Raw genomic sequence first — 22,926 nt, 5'->3', positions numbered from 1 at the left:
TTTTTTTTTTTTTTTAAAAAAGCAAAGAGAAAGACGACGACATCATAAAGTCTTACAGCAAATGCTTAATGTTGTGTTTTTCACAGTGTTCACTTTATTTGAATTACAGAGAAAAGTCTTTCCAGAACAGACAGAATCTCACAATATTGAGTCATTGGCGACAGTAAAGCAGGCAGCGACACATGCACATATTCTTTACTGCTGAAAATAACTTGCAGTTGCCCCAGGAGTGCATTTATCTTTAACCTCATTTCCATGATTAATGTAAGGACTGGTGGGTTAGCTACAGAAGTGTTTCACACAGACGCACAAACTAACATTTAGATGTTGCTGTAGTCAAACTCTCAGCACCAAATGACTTGACGTCTGCATCATTTCTTTGGAGGTTTTAAAAAGCTGTGCAATGCAAATTTCCCCTGGCATTTGGAGAAACGGTGTAGCAGTAATTCTTTTATAAAGTATTAGAAAGGATAGAAACTACAGTCTGATACCGTCTAGTCTCCCGGGTGGCTTTTTAATGCCTGGTGGTTTACTTTTGCAGAATCAGCAGCGTTTCCACTTGAATGAAGTACTTAACATTACTGATGCACACATGCTTAAATACACTAAACCATATTCGAGTCCTCTCAAGTCTTATCGAGCATGCATCAAACCAATTAAACCATAAAATATAACTGGTCCTTTGCTTAAAGCTTTAACTTACCAAATTATACAGCACCGAGCCTGAAACATGTGAACACATTTAAAAAAAAATAAATAAGAAAATAAAACTGCCAATCTTTACAGTAACTACTCGGAAGAGTAAGCTTAGTTTTCATGTCTGAGTTTGATTTACTCTACAACATCACGGTCTACAAGGACAGTATGTCACAGCTAGCCTCTGAAAACAATGATGAAGCAGATGTTCAAGAGCTTCTGTATCTACAGTTGCAGTTTTGTAAAGCCAGCTTGCAGAATGGTTTATCTTCTTGGCCCCTGGCCTGTGTGACCAACTGTTTTAGTCAAATAAATAAAATCAAGTCGATAAAAATTGAAGATTTCTGTAGTTTCACTCAGAAACCAGAATGTGCGACTCTATAACATGGCAATGGCTACACCAGAGTCATAATGTCCCTTCATTTGTGTTATTCTGGCAGCCAGCATGAGCAGCAGGCCTGTTGCCACCTCCAGGCTGTAGGAGAGCCAGGCTGTGGCTAATGACCAGCCAAACGACACGTTCACATAGACGAGATTCTCTGGGGGCACAGTTCGCTGGAACTCCTCCATGGCCTGATTGGAGTATTTGATGTAGACGCTAACCCCAGACAAGGTGAAAAGACCTGATGAAGCACAGACAGACAGCTCATCAACTCAAAGGCCTTATTAGACTTTAACACATTCCCTTTTTAGCTGCAACAGAGAAACAGATCTATCAGTGGGAAAGAAAATTACAAAGCGCTTGAGCACTATGATCACCTTTATGCATCACACTTAATCGGCTTTTACAGTTAGGTCATTACAGTAATGACACATTGATGAGCAAATAATACTTCCCCCAACGCATGCTTTGCTCAGTAGACTGTTTAAGATAATATAGACATAAACACGCTCACGTGTACCAATTTAAAGCGCCGGCCAATTCAAATCAGTCTCAGGAAACGTGCCCACAAAGGCGGCTCCAAATTTAGTCTGGCCTTAAGTGTGCTTCTAATATTTTTTGATTTCTTGTGTTCCCAAACGGACAGATGAAATGTCCCACATAACAATTGCCACAGAGGCGAGCCGACAAGAATAACATCATTAAACGTCAACCTCAAAACATTGAGCCATTAAATAAGCAATTCAGGTCGACCTTTAGTCAGACTCATAGGGAGGAAAAACCAGTCTGAGCAGTCGTCAATTGCAATTAAATCTAGTTAATTACTGATGATTTAAATGCAGAAGAAAAAACCCCAAAACAAATAAAGAGTCACAGCTGTGGTCTTCCTTTGCATGTACTGTGGTTAATTTGCACATCAGCAAAAAGAAAGTGTGTGCATTTCCCAAGTACAGTACATTATCTGTGCAACACTTTATGTGAGACTCATGCTGTTACACCGCTGATGCCACGCTAGGAATTTACTAAACATCTGTTGAGCTTACTTGACAAAGCAATACTAATTAAAATACCACCATGTGAATGAAGTGAATGTATTTTTTTTTTTTTTTTTTAAAACCTTGAGCTGAACAGCTAAAGAAGGACATTATTACATATTTCCCGAGATAGAAATGTCAGCTTTGCTATAGCTCATATTTATAACAGGTTGCCCCCCGCCGAAAAATCCAAAGAGATTCATCAGTGCTGCAGTATGTGGTGCGAGTGGGATTACGAAGACCTTCACCAAAATATCAAACTTAAAATACGTAGTTACTGCGAATGCACCGCATAAGGGGAGAAAGCACAATAACACAGACATCCATTATGCCCGCTTTCTTTTCTTTTATATGATCAGTGGTTTTGAAAGTGGCAGAGCTTAGTGCTTGCGGGTCTCCTGGAGTACACACGTGGACAGGACATTCGATAGAAAGCATTAAATTATCTCTGTTTCTATGTGACACTGGAGGTTGAGCATGTCAGCAGAGATGGCACACTGTATAATAAGTCCTATGTCTGTCACAGATTTGCGCATTTACCCTCAATTTCAACCAAATAGAGATTCAATCTCATTCCACTTGAGTTCAGACCTAATCAAATGGATTCTTTGATGGATATTTATGGCAGCTGCTCAACAGCTGAACCCTTCACTAGAGGGGGAAAAAAAACCAAAAAAACCCAAAAAACCCCATTTGTGTTACAGTATTGATGACAAAAGCAGGCCCTTCCACTGCCATTTAAAGGAGGAGGGGAAAAAAAAAAAAAAGCAGAGCACGTGTGATTTGTGCGTGATTATGACACATTTGCACTTACATTTTTAGGAGAGCGTTTCTGATTTGACTCTTAATAAGAGCAACTTTCTGCGTAATAGAATTTATCGCAACCAATTCCTGCAAAAAAGGACAGATGGAAAATGACATCAGAAAGTGCCCACTGGTAATTCCAGGAGGAAGTCTGACTGCATCTTTCAATCAATGACAAGCTCTTCAGTAAATTTGAGCCACTTCATTGTGATCAACAATCAGCCTCCATGCTGCAATCAATTACGTCAGTCTCCATGCTGAGAATGTTTGGTGGTATGGTTTCTAAAATTATGTTCATGCTCACCAGGAACCAGCTTGCAATTCTGATTAATTTAATGCAAATGTGACAGGGAAACACTGAAGCTGTTTTCACACATCACCCCCCCCCCCACCTTTACAAACTGTGTTAGCAGAATCAAGTCGGTACGCCGCCCAAAGTTATAATTAATGCTCTTGCAACTGGGAGTTGTAGAGATGTGCTGTCTGGATAGAGCGGACAAGAAACAGGACTCACTAGCTATCAATCCACCAAACAATTACTCGTACTATTCTCGGGTGGGTTCAATTCGACATGCCAGACTTCACTGTCAGGGATGTCGAGTTAAAGAGCATTTAGCACCCGATTAAGTTGGGTTGGACATACTAGTTTTATTCCCACCAAACACTTCAACATGGTAGAGCTCAGTGAATATGTTCTTTTAGCACGTGGCGCCTCAAATGATGCCGTCATACCACCTCTCACTGTGCCATTATGTCTGCATCTGAATGGAGATAGTCACGCTGTTTATCGTTTATTCACAAAATCTAAGGAACAGACCGAAAGGAGAGAGAAGTGCTGCTCACAGCAGTCCAAAAGTGCTCTGTGCCTCGGATCCTTATTTTCACCATTAAATCCCCATCTTCACCACTCTAATAACAGTCTGTGTGAAAAGATCATTACCTAACTCAACTCAATTAAGCTGAATGGGATTTTTAATGTCCGCACAGAGATATTTAATACGTTGCTGCCGATTAGTCTTCTTCAAGATAAAATATTTACATAACTATAATCACCGTTTTCTCATTGGCCATCGGCCAGCTCAAGCACACAGTTTATGTCTATAAAGGCTGAAATTAGATACTACTGGAGCCTCTACTCACAACCAAATCCGATGTGAGAGAGAACAGCTGAAAACGCGCTTCTCAGGGTCTCTTAGATGCACGCGCAACGTACCTGTAAGACCACGATGTGTCGCCCACGTGCGTTTTCACGTTTGCTGTGCGTCTTGCACGCCGACATAAACAAGCAAGAGCACACGGTGTGAATCCGGGCTCAGAAAAAGAAAACAAAGGGAATTCTGTGGGGACTTACTGCAGAGGAGAAAGTAGGATGCTGACGCAGCCAGCAACTTTGGACTGGAGGCCAATGAGCTGACAAGTCCAAAGATCCAGCCAAACACCAGGAGGACGAGGCTGAGAGGCAACAAAATGACCACTACTTTGTGCAAGCCTGCAAACACACACATTTGAAAAAAATATAAATATATATATATTTTTTTTTAAATCAGCGATTTTCCAATTGACTCCCATCATCCAGGGTCCTGCTGATTTTTTGTTCCCATTGTCAGTACTGAAATCAACTAGCAGAGACTCCATTGAGTTCTTCTCCCACAGTGGACAGTTTATTACTGCATTTTATTTGTCAACGTTGCAAGCAGGAAGTGTTCCTGAAAACCCTAACAAAACTGATTTTATCTAGTAAGCGCAGTTACAAAAGCACACTTGGAGGGAAAAAAACCCCCAATCTCGTCATGTTAATTTGCAGGATGTGATTAATTGCATAGCATATCTTGCAAATGCAGATGTTTTGGGCTTCCAATCAGACCTCTAATCCTTACTGCCAAGAACATACTCCCGTGTGGCTACCATTATCATTTTAAAATGCATCACTTGATCAAGGAACCCACTCACCGACAAGGTGCCTTTCTGCCTCTGTCAGGTTGGACATATTTGCTGTGAAAGAGGGGGTGACTGAACTCCAGTTTGCTCCTGAAAATGTCAAATGAAAAGGTTACACATGACAGGACCAGTGGCAGAGCCCTGGGGACTTTGCAAAATTGCTCTTAGATGTGAAAAAATGTGGTATTAAGTGTGGGAATAGTAGACAATATTAGAAAATAAATAATAGTTTCCCTTTTTGCTAGGGAATCTCCAGGTGAGCACTGCCTGATTAGTTTCATGTTGGATCATTACTTGGCATTTATTGCATGAACTGTGGGTGCCGCCCGAAACAAATAGAACACATTTGGGAACTCAAGCTGGAAGCACAATATATTGCAGCTGTGCCAAAACCATCCTTCACAAGCTCTCCTTGGTCTCCTGTGTGTTCTCCTGCAGGTGGCTGCAGAAACTGGTATGTGTGGGGTAAAAGTTGCTACTGTTAAAAGCCATTTTCCTACCCAAACTGTATTCCACAATTAGAACATTTCAGGCTTCATTTCACTGCATGAGAATTGAATTTCTGTGGATTCAAGGTAATGTTGCAAGAATTTGAGTAGTCCGTCATTTAGAATATCCCCATGCTTCTCATTTCCAATATAAAGGCACTGGGATATCAGCTTCTCCGTGCATCAAGTTCACCTAAGATTAGACCAATGAGGATTAAATGAGGGACTGCTGTTGATCCATCAGAAACTAAAGACAATGTTAAACCTCTGCAGCACTGCATGTAACCAACTAGAGTGAAATCAAGGGATTTATTAGTGTGCCAATTTGAAATCTGCACAAATCAGAATGAACTTTTATAATTTTTTGAGGAGGCTTCTCAAAATTACCTCTGTGAGACGCAGGTCAAAAGTTATGCGAATATGATGGCTGATTTTTAACAAGTCGCACAGCTGTAAAGACCCCAATAACAGCTCATTAAAGATGAAGTTAAACTGACATACCTTCAATAATTCTCCACAGTCCAGAATGGGAACTCAGGTCATCTGAACCTGTGTAGTTGGGTTTGTTCACATCAATTATGTACCAATAATCAGTCCCAATCGCTACGGCGAGGAAGCAAAAACTGAGCAAACCTGTAAGCCCAGCCGATAGAACCACCGGTCCGTACTTCATCGTGCAGCCCATATAAAGCACAGTTTCTCGTCAACGGGAAGATTTTTCCTTTCTTTATTGTTGTAAAATGGGATCTTCAACGACACGCCAATATTTCAGATGCGTAAAAGCGCTCCAGCTAAATCCTTCTCCGCAAAGTGCCAGCTCCCCATCCACAAATATAGTTCTAGAGCAAAATAAACAAATTAATAAAAGAAATCCGGCTCGGCAATGTCAAACAAAAAATGCAAAGCGAGACAAATTAGACGAAAAAATATTTTTTGTCAGTGCCATCGCATAACACATCGCATAACAGGTAGGGATCCCGGGCGTGTGCATGGTGGCTGAAAGTGCTCCACGATCAATTAAAATTGTCAAAATGCGGGAATATAACAACGCACTTCCGGTGACGATCTCCAAAATAAAACTACATCCGTGGAACGTCGATCGGTAACATTTTGCAATTATATTTTGATTAATATAGATACATGTAATATAATAAAGACAGGACAAAAATATTAATAGAAATTAACGATTTAATAAACAAATAAAGGCTGTTTGAATAGCTGGAGCAACAATAGATGTGTCGAAAAAAAACCACGTGACACACACGTGAGTTTAAGTAGGAAAAAAGGTCTAGAAGGTAGGTGATTAAGCTTTTTTTCAGTGAGACAAAGAAAATGAATTAATGTAACGTCTTCACAACTTAATGACATGATACAAATTAAGCACAGCTGTAAAACAAAATTATGTAAACATGCTATTCACCACTTCAAAGTTTGAATTCACTGCAGCTAGAGGGTTTGGACAAGCATTTCACCCCATTCGTCCTTGTAAAACTGCTCTGGAGCTGTCAGCTTGCACTGGGGATGGTGAATAAAAGGCAATTTTCAAGTCCTGCCACTGTTCTTAATTGGAGTGAGGTTTGGACTCCGACTTGGCCACTGCAGGATGTTTTGAGGCAATCCCCGTGTAGCTTTATTGCTTTATGTTGGGCTATCTCACCGGGAAATTCTCTTGTTGTCTGCTGGATTTCCCCCGTTTTCCACCAGAAAACAAAAGAAAATCAGACTTCTTTGCTCTTGCTTTTCATGCTCATTGCACACCCACGGCTGCAGTCTCATGTCATCCAAATAGTGGTGTAACATATACACTTTCTAATGACCCGGTCGAGTGTAATTGCACACTTCAGGGTAATAGTGTTTCATGGTTAATAAGTGATCCAAGCAAACTGCTTCTTTAAAAAAAAAAAAAAAAAATCTACTCTCTAATTAAGAAGACTGAAATGTGAAGTCTGTTCTTATGGCTTAAGGGAGGCTGTGGACGGCATTTTTTTTAAAAGGCACTTTTCTAACAAGGACTTTCATCCTATTAATTCTAAGATTATTAGTCACATTGAATACTCCCTTGTCTTTAGTTAGAACAGCTAAGGAAAGGTAGAAGTACTCATATGGCATGTTTTTCTCAATTTTGGAAATTGGTTTAAAATCTTTAGTTTTTGCATTTACACCCAGGCAGTTAAGGGAAAGATAGATTTGTGTGGGCTGGGAAATAAATCTTAATCAGTGCAGTTTTCAAAGACATCGAACCTTGTCCGGCCTCTTTGTAGTTTAACTGGTTTTCAGCTGTGTCTCCTTGAATGCACCAACTCCAACACGTAGGGGAGTCAGAAGGGTACATCTCAATAAAAAAACACTATGCAGTGAAACAGAATAAATTTTAGTTATGCGTTTAGCCCAGAGCACACAGACAAATTTCTGCGTGAGCCACAAATAAAAATCAATGTCAGCGTCTTTATTAAAAAACTAATACATCAATTGTGTTTAAGGCAGCTGAGCTCTCTGCGACACGCCAAATCTATCTTTAATAGATTTTTCACTCATCACGATTATTATTGAGTGGGTGGACTTTAATTAGAGAAATATTGTCATTTCTGTTATAGGATGGGTTTTTGTTGGAGAACACTCCTAATGAGCTAATTTGTCTTAAATTTAAATATATTTTTTAAAAGTGAAATTCCATTTAATTGACATTCCAACTAGTTTGTGTTTAACCTGATTTATTGACTTTTGTTCCCTTCTTCTTTTAACTATTGTTTTTATCTGCTGCACCACTTTTTTGCACAATGTCTGAGTCTTTACTGGGTGGAATAAAAAAAAAAAAGGTTGTCCATACTTGTAGCCTAGCCTTACTCCAGAACTGATCAATAAGTCAACTTTGATCCCTGGCATCTCTTAAAACTTCCAAGTCCAGGCACGCTGCACGCACTGTTCAAGCAGGGCTGCTCTGCACATGCTTTGTACTGGGTTGAAGATATTTTGCTAAAGTACTTTACAAATGCATTTCCAAACAAACAGAACACAGAGACCTCATGTGCACCTGTAAACCTAAGATAACTTTTTTAGTTCTTTTCCTGAGAATAATGCAAATGCCATCCTGGGTGAAAAGCGGGAATGAAATGTCATGATGTGTCAGAGTTCCTGAGACAATCATTTGAAGGAGTCTTGAGCAGCGGTTGACACAGTCGCGCACAGGTTGGCCTCTTATTCTGGAGACTTGTCAGTTATTTGCTCAAAACCTCTGCAAGCACTTATTTCCAGAAGCTATTAAGAGTTTTAATTTGAAAAAAAATAAACTTTTGTTTTAAAATGAACAAACATCCACCGACAGAATATTCTAGGTGAAACTCTTCATGCTTCATTTAACCCTTGTGTGGTGTTCGTATTTTTGTTACACAGCCAGTGTTCATGGGTCTGGTGGACCCGCTAGAGTTTTGGCTTTCCAAATTAACACTATCAAACAATTTTATGTTAAATTACTCAACAGATGTTTACTTCATCCCAATTACAAGACATATGAACAGCAAACATGGTTAATTTTTTCCCTTTACCTTTGTTAGATCACATTTATGAATTAATGTGCTTCTCGTTTTTCTTTTATATAAAATGTTATAAATAAATCAGTTATAATCAAGTGGAGTGAGTGGAAAGACACAACACATTTACACGTGAAAAAATAATTAATTGTTTAATTTTTCTTTTGAAAAAAACTGAACACGGGTCTCACAGACCCGAACACCATACAAGGGTTAAGTAGTACAACACCACTACTAAATGACTGAAGTATTTTCATCCAGAAGAACAAAAATTGCTCTGTGTTGAGTGCAGAGTAAGAGCAAATCATGTTTTCACTTTTATAACAACCATTTCAAATATTCTTTATGCTCTTTTCCTGATGTACTCCATTCCATTTCACAACTGTGGACAACTGTGTTTCATTTTCAACTTGCAGAAATTGTTCCTAGCTTTTATTTTGGTATGCATGCCTTGCTATATAAGCTTTGATACAACCCAACAGAAAATCACAGATGCCCAGTCGAATGATTTTGGGCTGCTGTCGTGCATATTTTAAGCCTGCTATTGCTAATCTGTCTTTACAGATTCATAAAAACAGCGTTTGTGAAATTGACTAAACCACATGTAATCGACTGTAAAGACTTCGAGGGCAGTGTAATGTAGCAACAGAGCTTCAAAAGGTAAGCAGAAAAATTCACACCTCCTTGTTTTTAATAAGAGAAGCACCTCTTTCTCCTGTCCAGTTTCTTCTCTCTTCACAAATAAACCAATATGCCCTCTGCCTCTTTCTCTTTCTCTGCCTTAGATCTTGTCTGTCTCTCTTGTTGTTCTGAGAACTGACCCTGCCAGGTCTTTTGTGTTTACCACTCTCAATTTAAGGTTGTTGACACTCTTATCCTTCTCAGTTCTTCAAGTTGTTTTCAGTTTCTGGTATCCTAATGACATTTTTATTTATTTAAATGAATATCCAATAGTTTATGTGTTTGTTTCTTGTCTTTGCCTTAAATTTGCTCGGTCTAGTTTTTGTAGGGTCTGTGTTAAAACTGTCTTTTATTTAGCTTGCCTCTGTCAGCTTTTCAGCTTAAGGTCACAGGGCTCCTTTCCACCTTTTCCTCTTTGAAGCTTTTCCATTGATTGGAGTTGGGCTTACTGGCTCTAAGATGCTTATAGAATGTCTTTGTTTTATGGCTTTATAGCAAAAGTGAAATCGGTCCATTCATAATGACGGATAAACTGTGTTTTGCTTCATGGTGGATTATTATGACAAGCAACTGTTATCTCGTAACTTTGCACTGCAAGCAACAATGTTATAGAAAGTGAAACTGGTCCATTAAGAATACATTTGTACACTGTACACATTCGTACAGCCCGATCCGATGGGGAGGTGTGGGAAGCCAGATCGGGCGCCCCCCTTTCGGCTCTCCTCTCTGCTCTCTCCTATCTTATCTTACTTACTTGTCTTACTTCTCTCTATCACCTTTTCTGTCCCTTTGAAGAAATGAGGCTCCATAAATGTTAAAGAGGTAAGTATTTCTCAGTTGCAGTGAATAGATAGAATAAACTGTAGAAAACTAAACAGCAGAAAGAAGAAGAGAAATAACAATTTTAACATAAACCAGTGACACACTCCAGGGCCTGATCAACCCTGGCAGGGCCTCCTTGGATGAGGGTGTCCAGTGACAAATGGCCGAAACACACAATGAATCCAAGGTCCACTACTGACGATGTGTCCCAAATTTCAGTATAATAATTTTTATCAGATCTCTAATCCCTAAACCTAGCCAAGGAAAAATGGCAGATTAGTTTTGGTAAAAGAACAAAAGTTGAGGCACACAACGATAACGATATGTGCCGCTGGTAATGTTTCTGGGCTGCTTTTCCTCATAACAGCCATCCCTCAAGATTTTCTCCATTTAAAGCCATGCATTGTCAGGGATTGTAACATCTAGTCCTTTTACTGAATCTGTGTGTCTGAATTTGTAACCCTCACATTTAAACCCTCAACACCGGTCATCTCTGACCTCTTCCCCTCCAAGATGACATCCAATTCAAAGAAACAAAAAGACATTCAGCTGCACAGCGTGTCTGCCCTAAAGCCACTGTGTGTATTTGCGTGTTGTGTGTGTTCTACTGGAAAGCTGCTGCCAATCCAAGGAATTAGCTGAACTTTCTTTAAACTTCATTTGCATAAAGGCTTAGAGAGTCTCGACCATCTGCTTAAAACGACCACTTTGTTTTCTTGTCTAAGGTGTATACTTTTGAGATACTCTAGCAGATCTAATTAAAAAAAGAAGCAAGCCAAGCGCGTGGTAATCTAGCACAAATAAGTTTACCGTAGTGTTGCCGTTTCTTTCCTCCAGAACACCGACACGCATCTAGAACAAACACAATTGTTGTGAAAGCCTTTCTTTTAGTTTCAGTGTTACTTAAAATTTTCCTTGCAAATGCTTTCAGAGATCTTTGGCACTTTCACTGAAATGTCAGACACAGTGCACAGTTAATATGCTTTGTAGAGATGCGGCTGTATGTGTGTTTGCCTTTGTGTGTTTCTCGGTGCCGTTTCTGTCTGTGCAATTTTCTTCCTCGAGTCAGACCAGGAGAGAACTGAAATTCTCAGGAAAAAATTATTTTGCTGTGGACCATAAATATTTGAAATCGCTAAGAGATGACAGAAGGATGGCAACTAGTAACCTGAAAATGTGGCTGTGGCGAAAACACGCCTTTTTCTTGAGAATGATCTGTAAATGCCAGCTGAGCCCACTCTAAAACCCGTGTTTCTTAAAATGATTAATGAAGGTCATGTCAGAGTGCTGTTTTACTACCAGGTGTTTGTGCTTGTTGCAGCAGGATATGGTATTTTCACTGATTATTGCTGCATAGAAAGGACTAAGTGAGGTACACAGTGCCATCCAGTGTGGTGAATGGGAAAATCCTCTTCTTATTAGAAAAATGACTTATTACGGCAGGATCAAGGAGATATTGCACGTAAATTAAGTATAGCAATTAGCAAACTTAATACAACTGTATTTAAACTGTAACGCTTTTCATTTGAAAGTAATATTTGCTGAAATATTATTTAGCCCTAACAATCAGACACAGGCAGCTGGCATCACTGCAACATCTGGGCTTCCAGATGTAACAAATATTGACAGTGCCAGCGGCACTGGTTATCCCTCTACTTCATGCTACTGGAAGCAGATCTGAAATCATCACTGATGGTAAATGTTAAACTGAAGTCATTTCACGTTTTAATCACAGCTCACCACACTTCTTTGTTGGAGTTCCCCGCACAATGAATTAGTAGTCATAAAAGTCAGATGGCATAATATTGGCTTCTGATACATTACAATGATGTGGCAGATTTTTACCATTAGGATTAGGACTCAGGAGCTCTACGCCAACCGATGATCAGCTCACAAAAATTTCACACACGTCCTCTAAGCCTGACCCACAGCCGTAAATCTCAAAGACAACAGTGATATTATAAGTTTTTATTGTCAACATTTGTCAAAAATCATCATCATAAAGCAAAGATCGTAAAACGATGTCTATATATACATATATTAGATACATTCTAAAATATGGCCAGAGGTTCTCTATAGAGCTGTTACAGGATGTATAGGTAACCAAACTTTTTTATAACTAAAACTAATCCAGATTGCACACAACACAAAACCACTCGTTTAGACATTCTGCTGAAACTATGGTAGATTTTATTACCTTCTGGGAAATATCCAACAAAAATCTACAGAATTAATTGTTTACATTTTTTGGTTGTCCTCTTTAGTGCACAACAACATCTGTTCTAATTAACTCTGGGCAGCTTGTACCCTTAGCGATTTGTTGTAATCATTTTAGTGAGTCCTGTGAGAGATTTTAGTCATAATATGAAGAGTTTCCCAAAAAAAAGAAAAGGATTTTGCAGCTAAGGGTCAACTTCAAGCCAATTATTAGTGCTTCATAAGCAGCACCGGGTAGGTAGGTTTTAGGAAGATTCTACTGATTTATTAAACGTACTAACTTGCTGTTGTATCCAAAGTTAATTAAGAAGATCAATCGGTTTCAGTGGGGTGTTGCTGGCCTTTCTATACACAATGACTGGACGCAAAGGTGGAACAACATGTTTTCCAACAACTATAAAGATTTCTGAAGGAGTTTGCAGGAGCTGGGTCTAACCAGCAACCACTAGGCAAGCAAAGTGCATGCACCTTTACTCTAGATGATTAAATATTCTCATCTAAGTTTGAGCAAATGGATGGAAAACAAGCATCCTGGAAATCAATCTTTGCAGTGTTTTTCAAAAACATCTGTTGTCAAAATCCATTATATTTTCTTATGTGGCTACCAGCCTCTCAACATGAAAACAGGACATAACTGGATATACAGTGCAGTGTAGATTAAGGCCCCTAGGCAGATCACCAGAGAAGCACTTCTGAGTTTACATCAGATACATTAGAAAGATCCATCCGATACTTTAAATCTCCTCCGACTTCTTTCTCACTATTCCCTGATGTGAATAAATCATAAATAATTTTTCTGCCGACATTCTTTATTCCTAAAGATGTCTGAACTTCTTCTTTGTGTAGCACATATTGTATATGTCTCAATGTTTGCAGTGAGCCTGGTTTTGGTGTTCTTTGCATTTCCATTTTCAGCCTGTCCACTTATTTTAAGGTCTATCATTTTTTAAAAATAAAGTCAATAAATGTTTCATTAAGACAAATGAAAGCGATAGTGGTACCAACTATGTGCTGTTTTTAAAGTCAGTGGTGCATCACCTTTCATTAGAATGATTCAATCAATGAACTATTCTTGATGAATGTGTTAAAGTCAGAGCCTAACTCGAAATCATTTAAAAGCTCTACGCAAATGCCGAGAGGTTTTACAAGTCAGGCTTTCATAAACATGGACAATGCTAGCTGTATAGCACTGTACATAAACCAAACCAAATGTGTTTCTATACATAGGTAAATGTTTTTTTTAATTAAGCCTAAGGATCCAGGGATAATGACACTGACTTGTCACTATCTGTGTTTTTTTTTTTTTTAAACTTTTGGAGATGTAACCTATTAAACTTCAGCTTCAACAGAAGATGATTTTTGTTGCTATCTATTAACAAACTCTCTGGGTAGGTTAAGCAGAAAATCTGTCAAAGTAACAACAAACAGTGAGAGGTGCTTACATTCTTGGCAGTAACACCCTGTGTTGTGACCGGTTGGTATGGCTGTCCTCAAAGATATAAGGTTGCATATTGAACAAAGCCTGACTGAAAGAACCGTGATAACATCTCTTGTCTCCCCATTTGTGAAATTACAAAAAATGACACATTTTTCACACAGTATGTGTCGTTTGATGTTGGCATTTTTGAAAGACAAAACATCAAAGAAACATATCTTTCTAAAGTGTTCACTTCTTCCCAATTTCAAAAGAAAAAAATCAAGCCAAAAAAAAAAAAAGGAAAACAAAACAAAGCAAAAAAGGCAGGAAAATATTTTCCAGTCAGTCTGCTTCATATGACCTGGTAAAAGCACATCCTGCCCTTGCATTATAGGCCATTACTGAAGACCCACATTGAAGGGAATCAGTACTCCCAGAGAGAAGATGCATCGACAGATTTGCCATCACACATAAGTGTGCCTCCCTGGTCTCCACGAAGGTACTTGTCATTGGAGCCCTTGATGGCGACACGTCCATGCTCCAGGAACTCAAGGAAAAAATTCTCTGACTTTTCTCCATCTGAGCACACCAGGCCACTGCTAGAGACATACCAGAACTTTCCATTCACACCTACAGAAGAATACACATCCATTAATAATACAATTAATAGCTATTACATGGCAACAAAATGCAAGTGTACTCATTAAAATGTAATATGTTGTGGACACACTGACTTTTTATATTGTAGGCGCCGTCGTTGAAAATCAGTGTGAAGATGTCGTAGACTGATCGATTCGCATCTAGAGTGTTGGAGTTCTTGTGGTGACACACAAAGCCATTTTCTCCACGAAGGATCAGCATAGGGCGGTTGATGAGTTTCATCAGGAGCAACTCATCATCAGCTGAAACGAAGGATAAATACGTGGTGGGAATTTCAAACAGACACAGCTGACTCTCCAGCATCTTGCTTAAAGGCACGTACCCACTGTATCGCTGACTGCGGAGAGCTGCCCGTTCTTCTTTGTACACACGTACTTTCCATTGCTTGCTTTGAGCGCTACTCTTTGTCCCCTCCATTCAATATCAAACATTGTGTTGACCTCACTGGGTAAAGGCATAGACAGGCAGAAGGAGAATCAGACGTGAGATATAGACTTACCAGGATTTCGACATTGATTACCTATGAAATGCCTTTTGAAAACCACAAGAAGTTCTGAAATGACACACTGGAGTGTTTTCCACAACTAGAGGCAAATCTTCCTTGGAGCAGTTAAGTTTCACCGTTAACTGTGATTTTCATGTGCTTAGATTTAAGGACAAAAACCACTTGGTCAGGATTTATAAAAGGCAACAGTTTGGATTGATAATACCAATAATAACAACTGCACTAACAACCAAACCAGTGGGAGGATAACCTGTGTCTACAACTAAGTTACAATTGTGAACAAACCCAATCTAATTAAAATAACAACTCATCAGGAATGGTAACATTTTAGAGTTAAATTCAATTCTTAAACACACAAAGTGCACACTTGAGAACTCTTGAATTTAGTAACTCGAAGAACACACTTTAGTTGTGACTTGCACAACAACTGTGTTTCTGTATCCTTTTTTCCTCCACTCAACCCCAGCCAGTTACAGCAGATGGCTGCCCCTTTCTTCCAGCAGAACCACTTTCTTGTTAAAAGAGTTTTTCCTTCCCACATTCCTTCGTCTTGACGAAACTATTGTACTGATTTGTCTCTATATAAATAAAATTGAATTGAATCAATAGCATATTTTGGATGATACCTACATATCAACGCTTCATTTCATCAGTAATTCAGAAGTTTTTTGATCGAATACCCGTCTTCAGGCCTTTTTCACTTGGGTTTAGTTATTTTGTGGTTGTTTTCACCAAACACTTTTCTAATCTTCAGATCATGGACTTGTTATCCTGACATTCTCTTGTAAAATTTTGAATTTATTGTTCACACATTGATTGCATGACACGGAAGCAGGAAAACAGCCCCAGGCTATGATGTTTTGCTGTTTGGGTGTAGTGTTGTTTTTTTGTCTTCCCAATTATTGGGGATTTGTGACAAAACTTTTTACTTTTGTCTCCCCCCACAGGACATTGTCCCAAGTGTTATAGTATGTCTTTTTGGACTGAATAATCAGGGGTTTTTTTTTCACTCTGTCCAGAATATTCTTTGTGTGATTTTTAGCAGAGTACTAGTAACAGAGTAGTGCAAGTCCTGAATTTTCTCTATATGTGGACAGTTTGTTTTATTCTGGACTGAAAAACATTTTCAGTCCAGTATATGTTTGTAGCATTGTATGTTGTAACATTTTCTAGTTTTGTGTATCTCTCTAATGCTTCTTTTAAGGTGCTATAAAACTGATTTTGCCATACTTCACACCATACTACTCAAAAAGAACAGATTGTCATTAATCAGACTTCATATGTTCTAAAATTACTGAGAGGCGTATATATCAAGTCACATGTTCCATCTTATGTATAGACTAGTTTGTTAAACTTGAAGCGATAGCACCTCACAGTGGCCTGTGAGGCTATGATTTAATTGGATGAAACAGTGTAGTTAGCATGCTAATTTCAGTAGATATGTCTGCAGCACACAGTGCAAAGACGTGTCTAGCGTAACATGGATACTGTTTATTGTTTCTTCACGTTAGTATACAGGTTATACATAGCTCCTGCACAGCTTTAATAGCTACTTACACCTCTGTGGCAGTGGATTGGATCTCTCCATGAGTCACTAATGTCCAGTAGGATCCGCCATTGGTTCTGAACATAGACTTTTTGCTTTCCTTATCTATCTCCATCTGAAAGGTCTCCATGTCTGTCTCCACGTCCTGATTGGCTGAAATACTCACTCCTAGTAATAAAGGGAGGAAGAGATAACATTGATAAGTGTGTCTTGGTTAAATGGATTTTTTATTATCATTTTTTTTATTGGTTTATATGGTTTACTGGTCGGAATGCCCTTTGCTTTTTATTGAGTGATAGATACTCAAGCTATAGCATTGCCAAACAGATTGTTTGTGCATAACGGTAATCCACAATCGTTTTAGTTGCTCCAAAGGTTTTAGCAACAAAAGTGTTTCTGTTGCTGTTGACTCCAGTGCATGCTACCATCTGCTTCAAGACTCCAGCTTGCTCTAGTCTGTTATATATCAGCTCTGCTAACCAAGGTATGTGTGATAACAGGACAAGTTGAATAATATGTGCTAAAATGAATATTACATTTGCATTTACCCTATTCTAAATGTTACACTCACAACAAGTCTCAAGTATGAATCTTATGTGCCTTGTAGTCTTTTTGATGCCTGGTTGGTTTTGAGTAATAGGTACACTGCAGAATTATTTTTTTTAATTAATTTTTTTCCCTGTCCCGTTTGGATCTTTAGCCATCAGAATTGTTGTCTGCAGGCCAAGAAACATGCCAAGCGGATTCCCTTTACCAATTGGATCATCATGGCCTTGCCATATTGGTCCATTTGATTGACCTTTATTATAATTATGTATTTATTTGATTTGATTTTCGGTTGTTACAGAGGGGACAGACATGACTGGGGGATAGGACAGGGAGAAAGAATGAAAGAAAGAGAGACAAAGAAAAATAGAGGGGAGAAGAGATGGTGAGAAAGGGGGGAAGAAAAAAAAAAGAAAAACAAACAAAACACCTGGATCACCTGTATGGAGATAAGAAAACACAGAAGGGAAAACAAACAAAAAAGAGCAACATAATAAATACAACACCATCACAATAAACTAGCTAACAGTAGATAACAGTACATACTAAGTATTACATGTTATTGTGCAGTATGCAAGATTGACAGCGCACAATGTGCTTTGAGGTAGCAGCCAAGAAAGATGTAGAGCCCCAAACGAGAGGTCACCCAGTAGCCACGGAGCAGAGGCCAGAGGGGGTTGCAGTGATGTGCCTGCAGGCTCTGCCGGCAGCCAGCTGTGCCAGAGAGGACCGGGCCTCAGGCCCAGAGGCCTGAGGGCACCCCACCCTCTGGAAGGGGCCCAGCTGGGCCACAGGTGCCAGGCCCCGCCAATCGGCCACCAGGAGTGAGTCGGCACATACATGAGCACCCAGCCCCAGACACCAAGAACCACCAACACACCAACGTCTGAGGGCATCAGCCACTGGCAGGGAGTGTGGTGAGGGGAGATAGGCCTCCATACCTCGGAGAGCCTGAGATGTTCCCAGAGAGGTAGAGTCTAAGACCCAAGCTGACATATGGACACAGACGAACAGGCGCACGCAGACGCAAACGTGCATGCCCACCCCCATATACATAAATAAATACTCAGCACTCACCCGACATGGAGACAGACACAAATAGACACTGTACACACATTCACACTCCCCAAACATACTCTATATCCCAGGTCCGGGTACCCCTGCCACTGCAGAATTTTTAAGATTTCCATTTGTTGAATTTCTAAGGTAAGTTGCATGCTTTTGCCTTTCTTCCCTACCAGTGAACCATCTATCAGTCTTTCAGACCCTAAGGTCTCAATACGGTTTGACTAAGAAATCAGTTTCCCGGCACTGCAGCTATTCAGCCAATATCCAGCATTTGCTTTCTTAAACAAATTTCATGACCTCATCTCACGTGACCTGTTTTTCTCCTGTTCTCTAACCACAGGCGCCTCACTTGCAGTGAGTCTATTGTTTCAGCCCCTAATCCGCATGTCACATAAACTCTGGTGGTAACACAGACAGGTATAACTGAACTGTGTCTGCTGTAGTTCAAATTAGATGCCACAGAAATATCCTTTAACCTCTCTCTTAATCCCGTTACAACCCTAATCCCCCTCAGTCACCCCTCCACCCTTCCTGTTCATTCGCTTGCTGTAATTCCCTGAGTGGTGAAATGCAAATCTGCACGGCAGGGTCCAGTAAGCAGCTTTCAGAGCCTTGTTCCTTAAAGAAACGTGGAGCTGCCACAAGGCAAACCAGTACTGGCGAAAATTAGTCTTAACCTTCTGTTATGTAGATGAACTGTCAGATTGCTGAAAGATTTCCCTCATAGTAATCTCTTTTAATGCAGAATATTATTCTTGCATAATGTCTGCAGCCCAACATTAGTCTGAGAATCCCCTTCCCACTTTTCACTATAGAGGTAATTTAACAACAGAGTTGTCCTACAGTGATAGTTGTTTGAATTATTGTTTTAATTGACTCTTAAAGCTTGAGAAAAACTTGGAAGAAGAAAAAACTATCTTCTCCTTGTCCTGCTTCATCTGCATAATATTACTGGGCAGAGCAGATCACATCAACCAACCTGAAAGAAGATCATGTGCTTGAGCTGTCTGCTAAGGCCTGGCTATAGCTGCTAACACCTCACTGTCACAGTAGTTAACTATAGATCCACATAATGTGGAGAAAGGTAAAAGGTAAAGAGCGTGTAGCTGTAAGGCTTAAAGTCCATTGATGGTAATTGACACCACTGGGGCACAGATCTCTCCTGGAGTCATTTGCACACTACTTAATCTTCAATGGACACAGTGGAAATGACAAAGCCCATTACTGCAACTGCCTTCACAGTTGCCATCAACCATTCCAACATCCAGGCAAAAGTGGCAGAGCTTTATATTCCTAACTGATAAAAGATAACTCATTGCTTTTTTTCTGGTTACTACAATATAGCTATAAAGATGTATTTTTGTAAACCTAGACCATGTGAAGTTCATTATCATAGACAGAGGCAATGTTCTACTCAGAAGACAAGTCATGACCTCAATTCTGCTGGTTTGAACTGTTTTGCTTTGGCTGAACTCTCAGATAACCCCAATAGCTACACCTAGAAAACAATCAACGTAGCCATTATAGCTCAGTTCTTGAATTACTTTGCAAAGTCCCTGCTGATTTAAAGAGAGGCATAATGCTGCAAAGAGACTACTTATCAGAAATCAAATGTACTTGGATAAAAATATTATTGCATATAATCAGAAATAGAACTTGTTCTTTCCTTTGGCGTGTAGTTATTCTAGCTGTTTATCTCACATGTTTATGCTCTTTTTGGTGTCTGCTTGTTACAATTAATGCATGAATGTTTACCTAAAGATTTTATGTCTTTGCAAATGCTTAAATCGAATTGTTTACCCTCTCAGACTGTCGCTCATTAAAGCTATCCCCTCTTTAATGATTTTGAATCTGATACTCAGTTAAGAATAGTATACTGTAAGTATAGCCTTCCGTTCATCATTTAAAAAAGCAGAGCTGTAATGACACGAAGAACATACTTATTTGTATTACACTGCATTGGATCCAAATTACCTTGCTTGACTGAAACAAATCTTTTATTTGCAGCTTGAAAAACTACTTGTGGATGACTCTCTTCCAGATCGAACAGCTCGTCTTTTCCAGGCTTGGAGCATCGGCCTGACCGCAACGTTCCTGTGGGTCCCACCGGGGCCAGGTATTTCCCGTCACAGTCCTTAAAGGCCAGCTTGCCAGATTTTAGCTCAAGAGTGAAGCTAGTTGCATTGGTATTCTCCTTCACAAGTTTGCCGTCGTTGCTGAGGAAACGGCTGTCACAGGTCTTCAGGCTGTACTTGCCATCGAGGTATACCAAGGTGACGAGGGAGTCCACTCCCCAGGGAATGTTGCTGTCCACAGATATCTCTCCATCTGAAGCAGAGAGATGAGCATAGCGCTTACGTGCCACACTGAGAAGGCTGGCCTGTGGATGTAAAGCCAAATGGACGGCCCACAGCTCTTGTTCCCCAATGATTTGGGCAAAGCAGGACAAATAGTCTGCCGAGCCTCCAAAGTAACGTTGAAAAGGTTCTGATTGCAGAGCCCAGCGTCCGTCAGCTTGGGGCACGATAAGAAAACGGCATTCAGGATCACGCATCTCTGCCCCACATATGATCTTACCATCTTTATCAGAGGCCAGATAGCGTCCCAGGTGGCTGCGGAGGAAGACTACTTGCCCATCTTGCTCATCCTGCTCTAAGGTCCAGATCTGTTTCTTCTTCATGCTAGTAGCCGAGGCGTTTACCTTGAATCCAAAAGCCTCAGCCGTCAGGTAGCGGTTCTCATAGTTGATGAGGCCAAACTGCAGCTTCAAAGCTTTGTTAATTCCGTTTGTAGACATGCTTGGACAGGACGCACGTTACAGATTGCGTGTGGAGAAGGTTAGGACAGACAGAGTAATGAGAAATGAAGAAACTCAGGCATGAGACTGAGCAGTAACAAGTAAAATACTTGATTTCTCTCCTCTTCTGTCTCTCAAGCTGTGAAGTAGCTCCACTTATCTCCCTTGATGGAAGTCCTTGCTTCTCTTGTCACTTTCTCTGTTTCCCCAGAGGGCTTGCTCAGGCACTTGCTCTTGGTTCCCTAATGAGTTAGGATTAAAATCAGCAGGACACAGCTCCTCAATCCAACAAGCTGCTGACGTCACAAACCAGTGCACCAACCACAAGCCACCCCTCCTCCCTATTCTTCTCCAGCATGTTGTCTGCGCAGCTTCGTTCCCCCTCTCTTCTGTATCTCCTGTTCTGCCATCTCCTCCTTCTTTTCCTTCTTGTCTTGCTTCCCTGTAACTCACATTGACACACTCATTTGTCAGCCTGACTCCTATTGGTTCTTACCTCTCCTTGTTTAGGTCCATATACTAGTAGCCACGCTATCCAGTCCCAGGATTATCCTAGCGTTGATCTGCTGGCGAACCTCAGTCTAATTGCAAAATGTCCAGAGAGTAAAGGTGCTTTTGGATGTTCCCCACTTTTTCCTTCTCCTTTGAGTCCCCTTACAAATAGATTTTTTTCAATGATTAAGCAGGTTTTAAAAGTGCAACTTTTGCATTGACAGTTTTAAAAACACTACTTATCTATGAGGAGCATTCTCCTCATGAAGCGTCTCTTTTCCATTGCAATGGGCCAGCATTTATGTATATGGCTAATTTAGAATCCCAATGCCTAGAGAACTATAATGAAAGTAAAGTTGTAAATGTTATCGTTATAGCAACAGTTTGCTACACACAGGTCCCTAGAGACTTTCTTGGAACCTTTGTTTCCTTCACAAATTCAAATATCTGAGTCAAAGTCTGTAAGCTCACCCAAGAGGGATTTGAATAGCACACATTTGAATGCACATTTGCCTTTTTCTTCACTCTCATATTGGCTGTGTTTTAACCTTCTTCTTTTTGATCCTGCTGAACCCTTCGCTGTTATCCCGCCAGACAATTAATAATAGAGGACGCAGCTCAATATACTGGCACGCACTGTGACCTTTGTAACAGTGCGTGCTAATATCTACTTTAGTAAGAGCATTACCGCCCTCTTTTACCCTCTTTTAAGGATGTTGTGGGTAATACCAAAAAGAACTGTAATATTGCAAATCCACAAAACTATGTGATTAGGATTGTTTTGCAAAGCTAAATTCTGAGGGTATTATTTCGACTTAATAACCTTTAATGGTAATTGCTCTCATCTATTATTAAGAGTGATTAGCATGGTGATCCCAGACCACCTTAGGGAGTTACCAGTATAATGTTAATCTAGGACAAAGGTTGGCAATAGCCCAAACCTAGACAGAAACTGCACCTAGAGAGCAAACAAATATGCTACGGTGATTCCAGTAATAATTTTTTATTGCTGGAGCTAAATTCTCGGCAATTAAATCAGTGTCACACAGGGTTACAGTAATTGAATCACTGAGAAGATGAGTGGTAGGAATGATCCTGAGTGCAACACTATGAAAACATTCTCAGAAACAGAGTGTAAAAAATGTACACATTATCCATATGTAAATCATACTGTCTTTCCCCTCTCTGCCTTTTTACTCTCCCTTCCAGTGTAGGCATTTTGGAAAAATATATAAACTATGTAGAATTTGTGAAAGGTTGTCTTTAAAACATTTAGGTTTACAGTCATGTGAAAATGATTGATTTA

At 39.8% G+C, this 22,926-nt stretch overlaps 2 protein-coding genes and 1 long non-coding RNA gene across 4 annotated transcripts in view; 1 reads left to right on the top strand and 2 right to left on the bottom strand.

The window, feature by feature from the left end:
- Positions 1–23: 23 nt before the first annotated feature.
- On the bottom strand, positions 24–6,384 carry LOC309704914 (transmembrane protein 235). 2 transcript variants are annotated; one of them, XM_082530405.1, is made up of 5 exons: positions 5,976–6,384; positions 5,844–5,891; positions 4,867–4,944; positions 4,268–4,405; positions 24–1,319 (listed from the first exon to the last, which is right to left on the bottom strand). In XM_082530405.1, exons 1-5 carry the CDS (start codon positions 6,025–6,027, stop codon positions 1,075–1,077), a joined length of 561 nt encoding a protein of 186 aa, XP_082386531.1. In that variant the 5' UTR covers positions 6,028–6,384; the 3' UTR covers positions 24–1,074. The 2 variants fall into 2 exon arrangements, with proteins under 2 accessions (XP_082386531.1, XP_082386532.1); XM_082530406.1 differs by having other exon boundaries at positions 5,844–6,384.
- Positions 6,385–6,441: 57 nt separating this feature from the next.
- Positions 6,442–22,926, top strand: part of LOC309705459 — a 64,891-nt gene continuing 48,406 nt past the window's right edge. Inside the window, exons 1-2 of the long non-coding RNA XR_014276556.1 lie at positions 6,442–6,637; positions 9,434–9,529. This is a non-coding gene — a long non-coding RNA (uncharacterized lncRNA). The remainder of the gene's footprint in view (positions 6,638–9,433; positions 9,530–22,926) is intronic.
- On the bottom strand, positions 12,326–21,367 carry fscn2a (fascin actin-bundling protein 2a, retinal). The gene is made up of 5 exons (XM_082530786.1): positions 20,306–21,367; positions 16,729–16,885; positions 14,989–15,110; positions 14,741–14,908; positions 12,326–14,636 (listed from the first exon to the last, which is right to left on the bottom strand). Exons 1-5 carry the CDS (start codon positions 21,126–21,128, stop codon positions 14,431–14,433), a joined length of 1,476 nt encoding a protein of 491 aa, XP_082386912.1. The 5' UTR covers positions 21,129–21,367; the 3' UTR covers positions 12,326–14,430.

Source organism: Aulonocara stuartgranti, assembly GCF_965226115.1.
Source record: "Aulonocara stuartgranti genome assembly, chromosome: 4".
Lineage (NCBI taxonomy): Eukaryota > Metazoa > Chordata > Actinopteri > Cichliformes > Cichlidae > Aulonocara > Aulonocara stuartgranti.
Note: the sequence above shows the minus strand (reverse complement) of the source record. Positions and strands in the feature narration are given on the sequence as shown.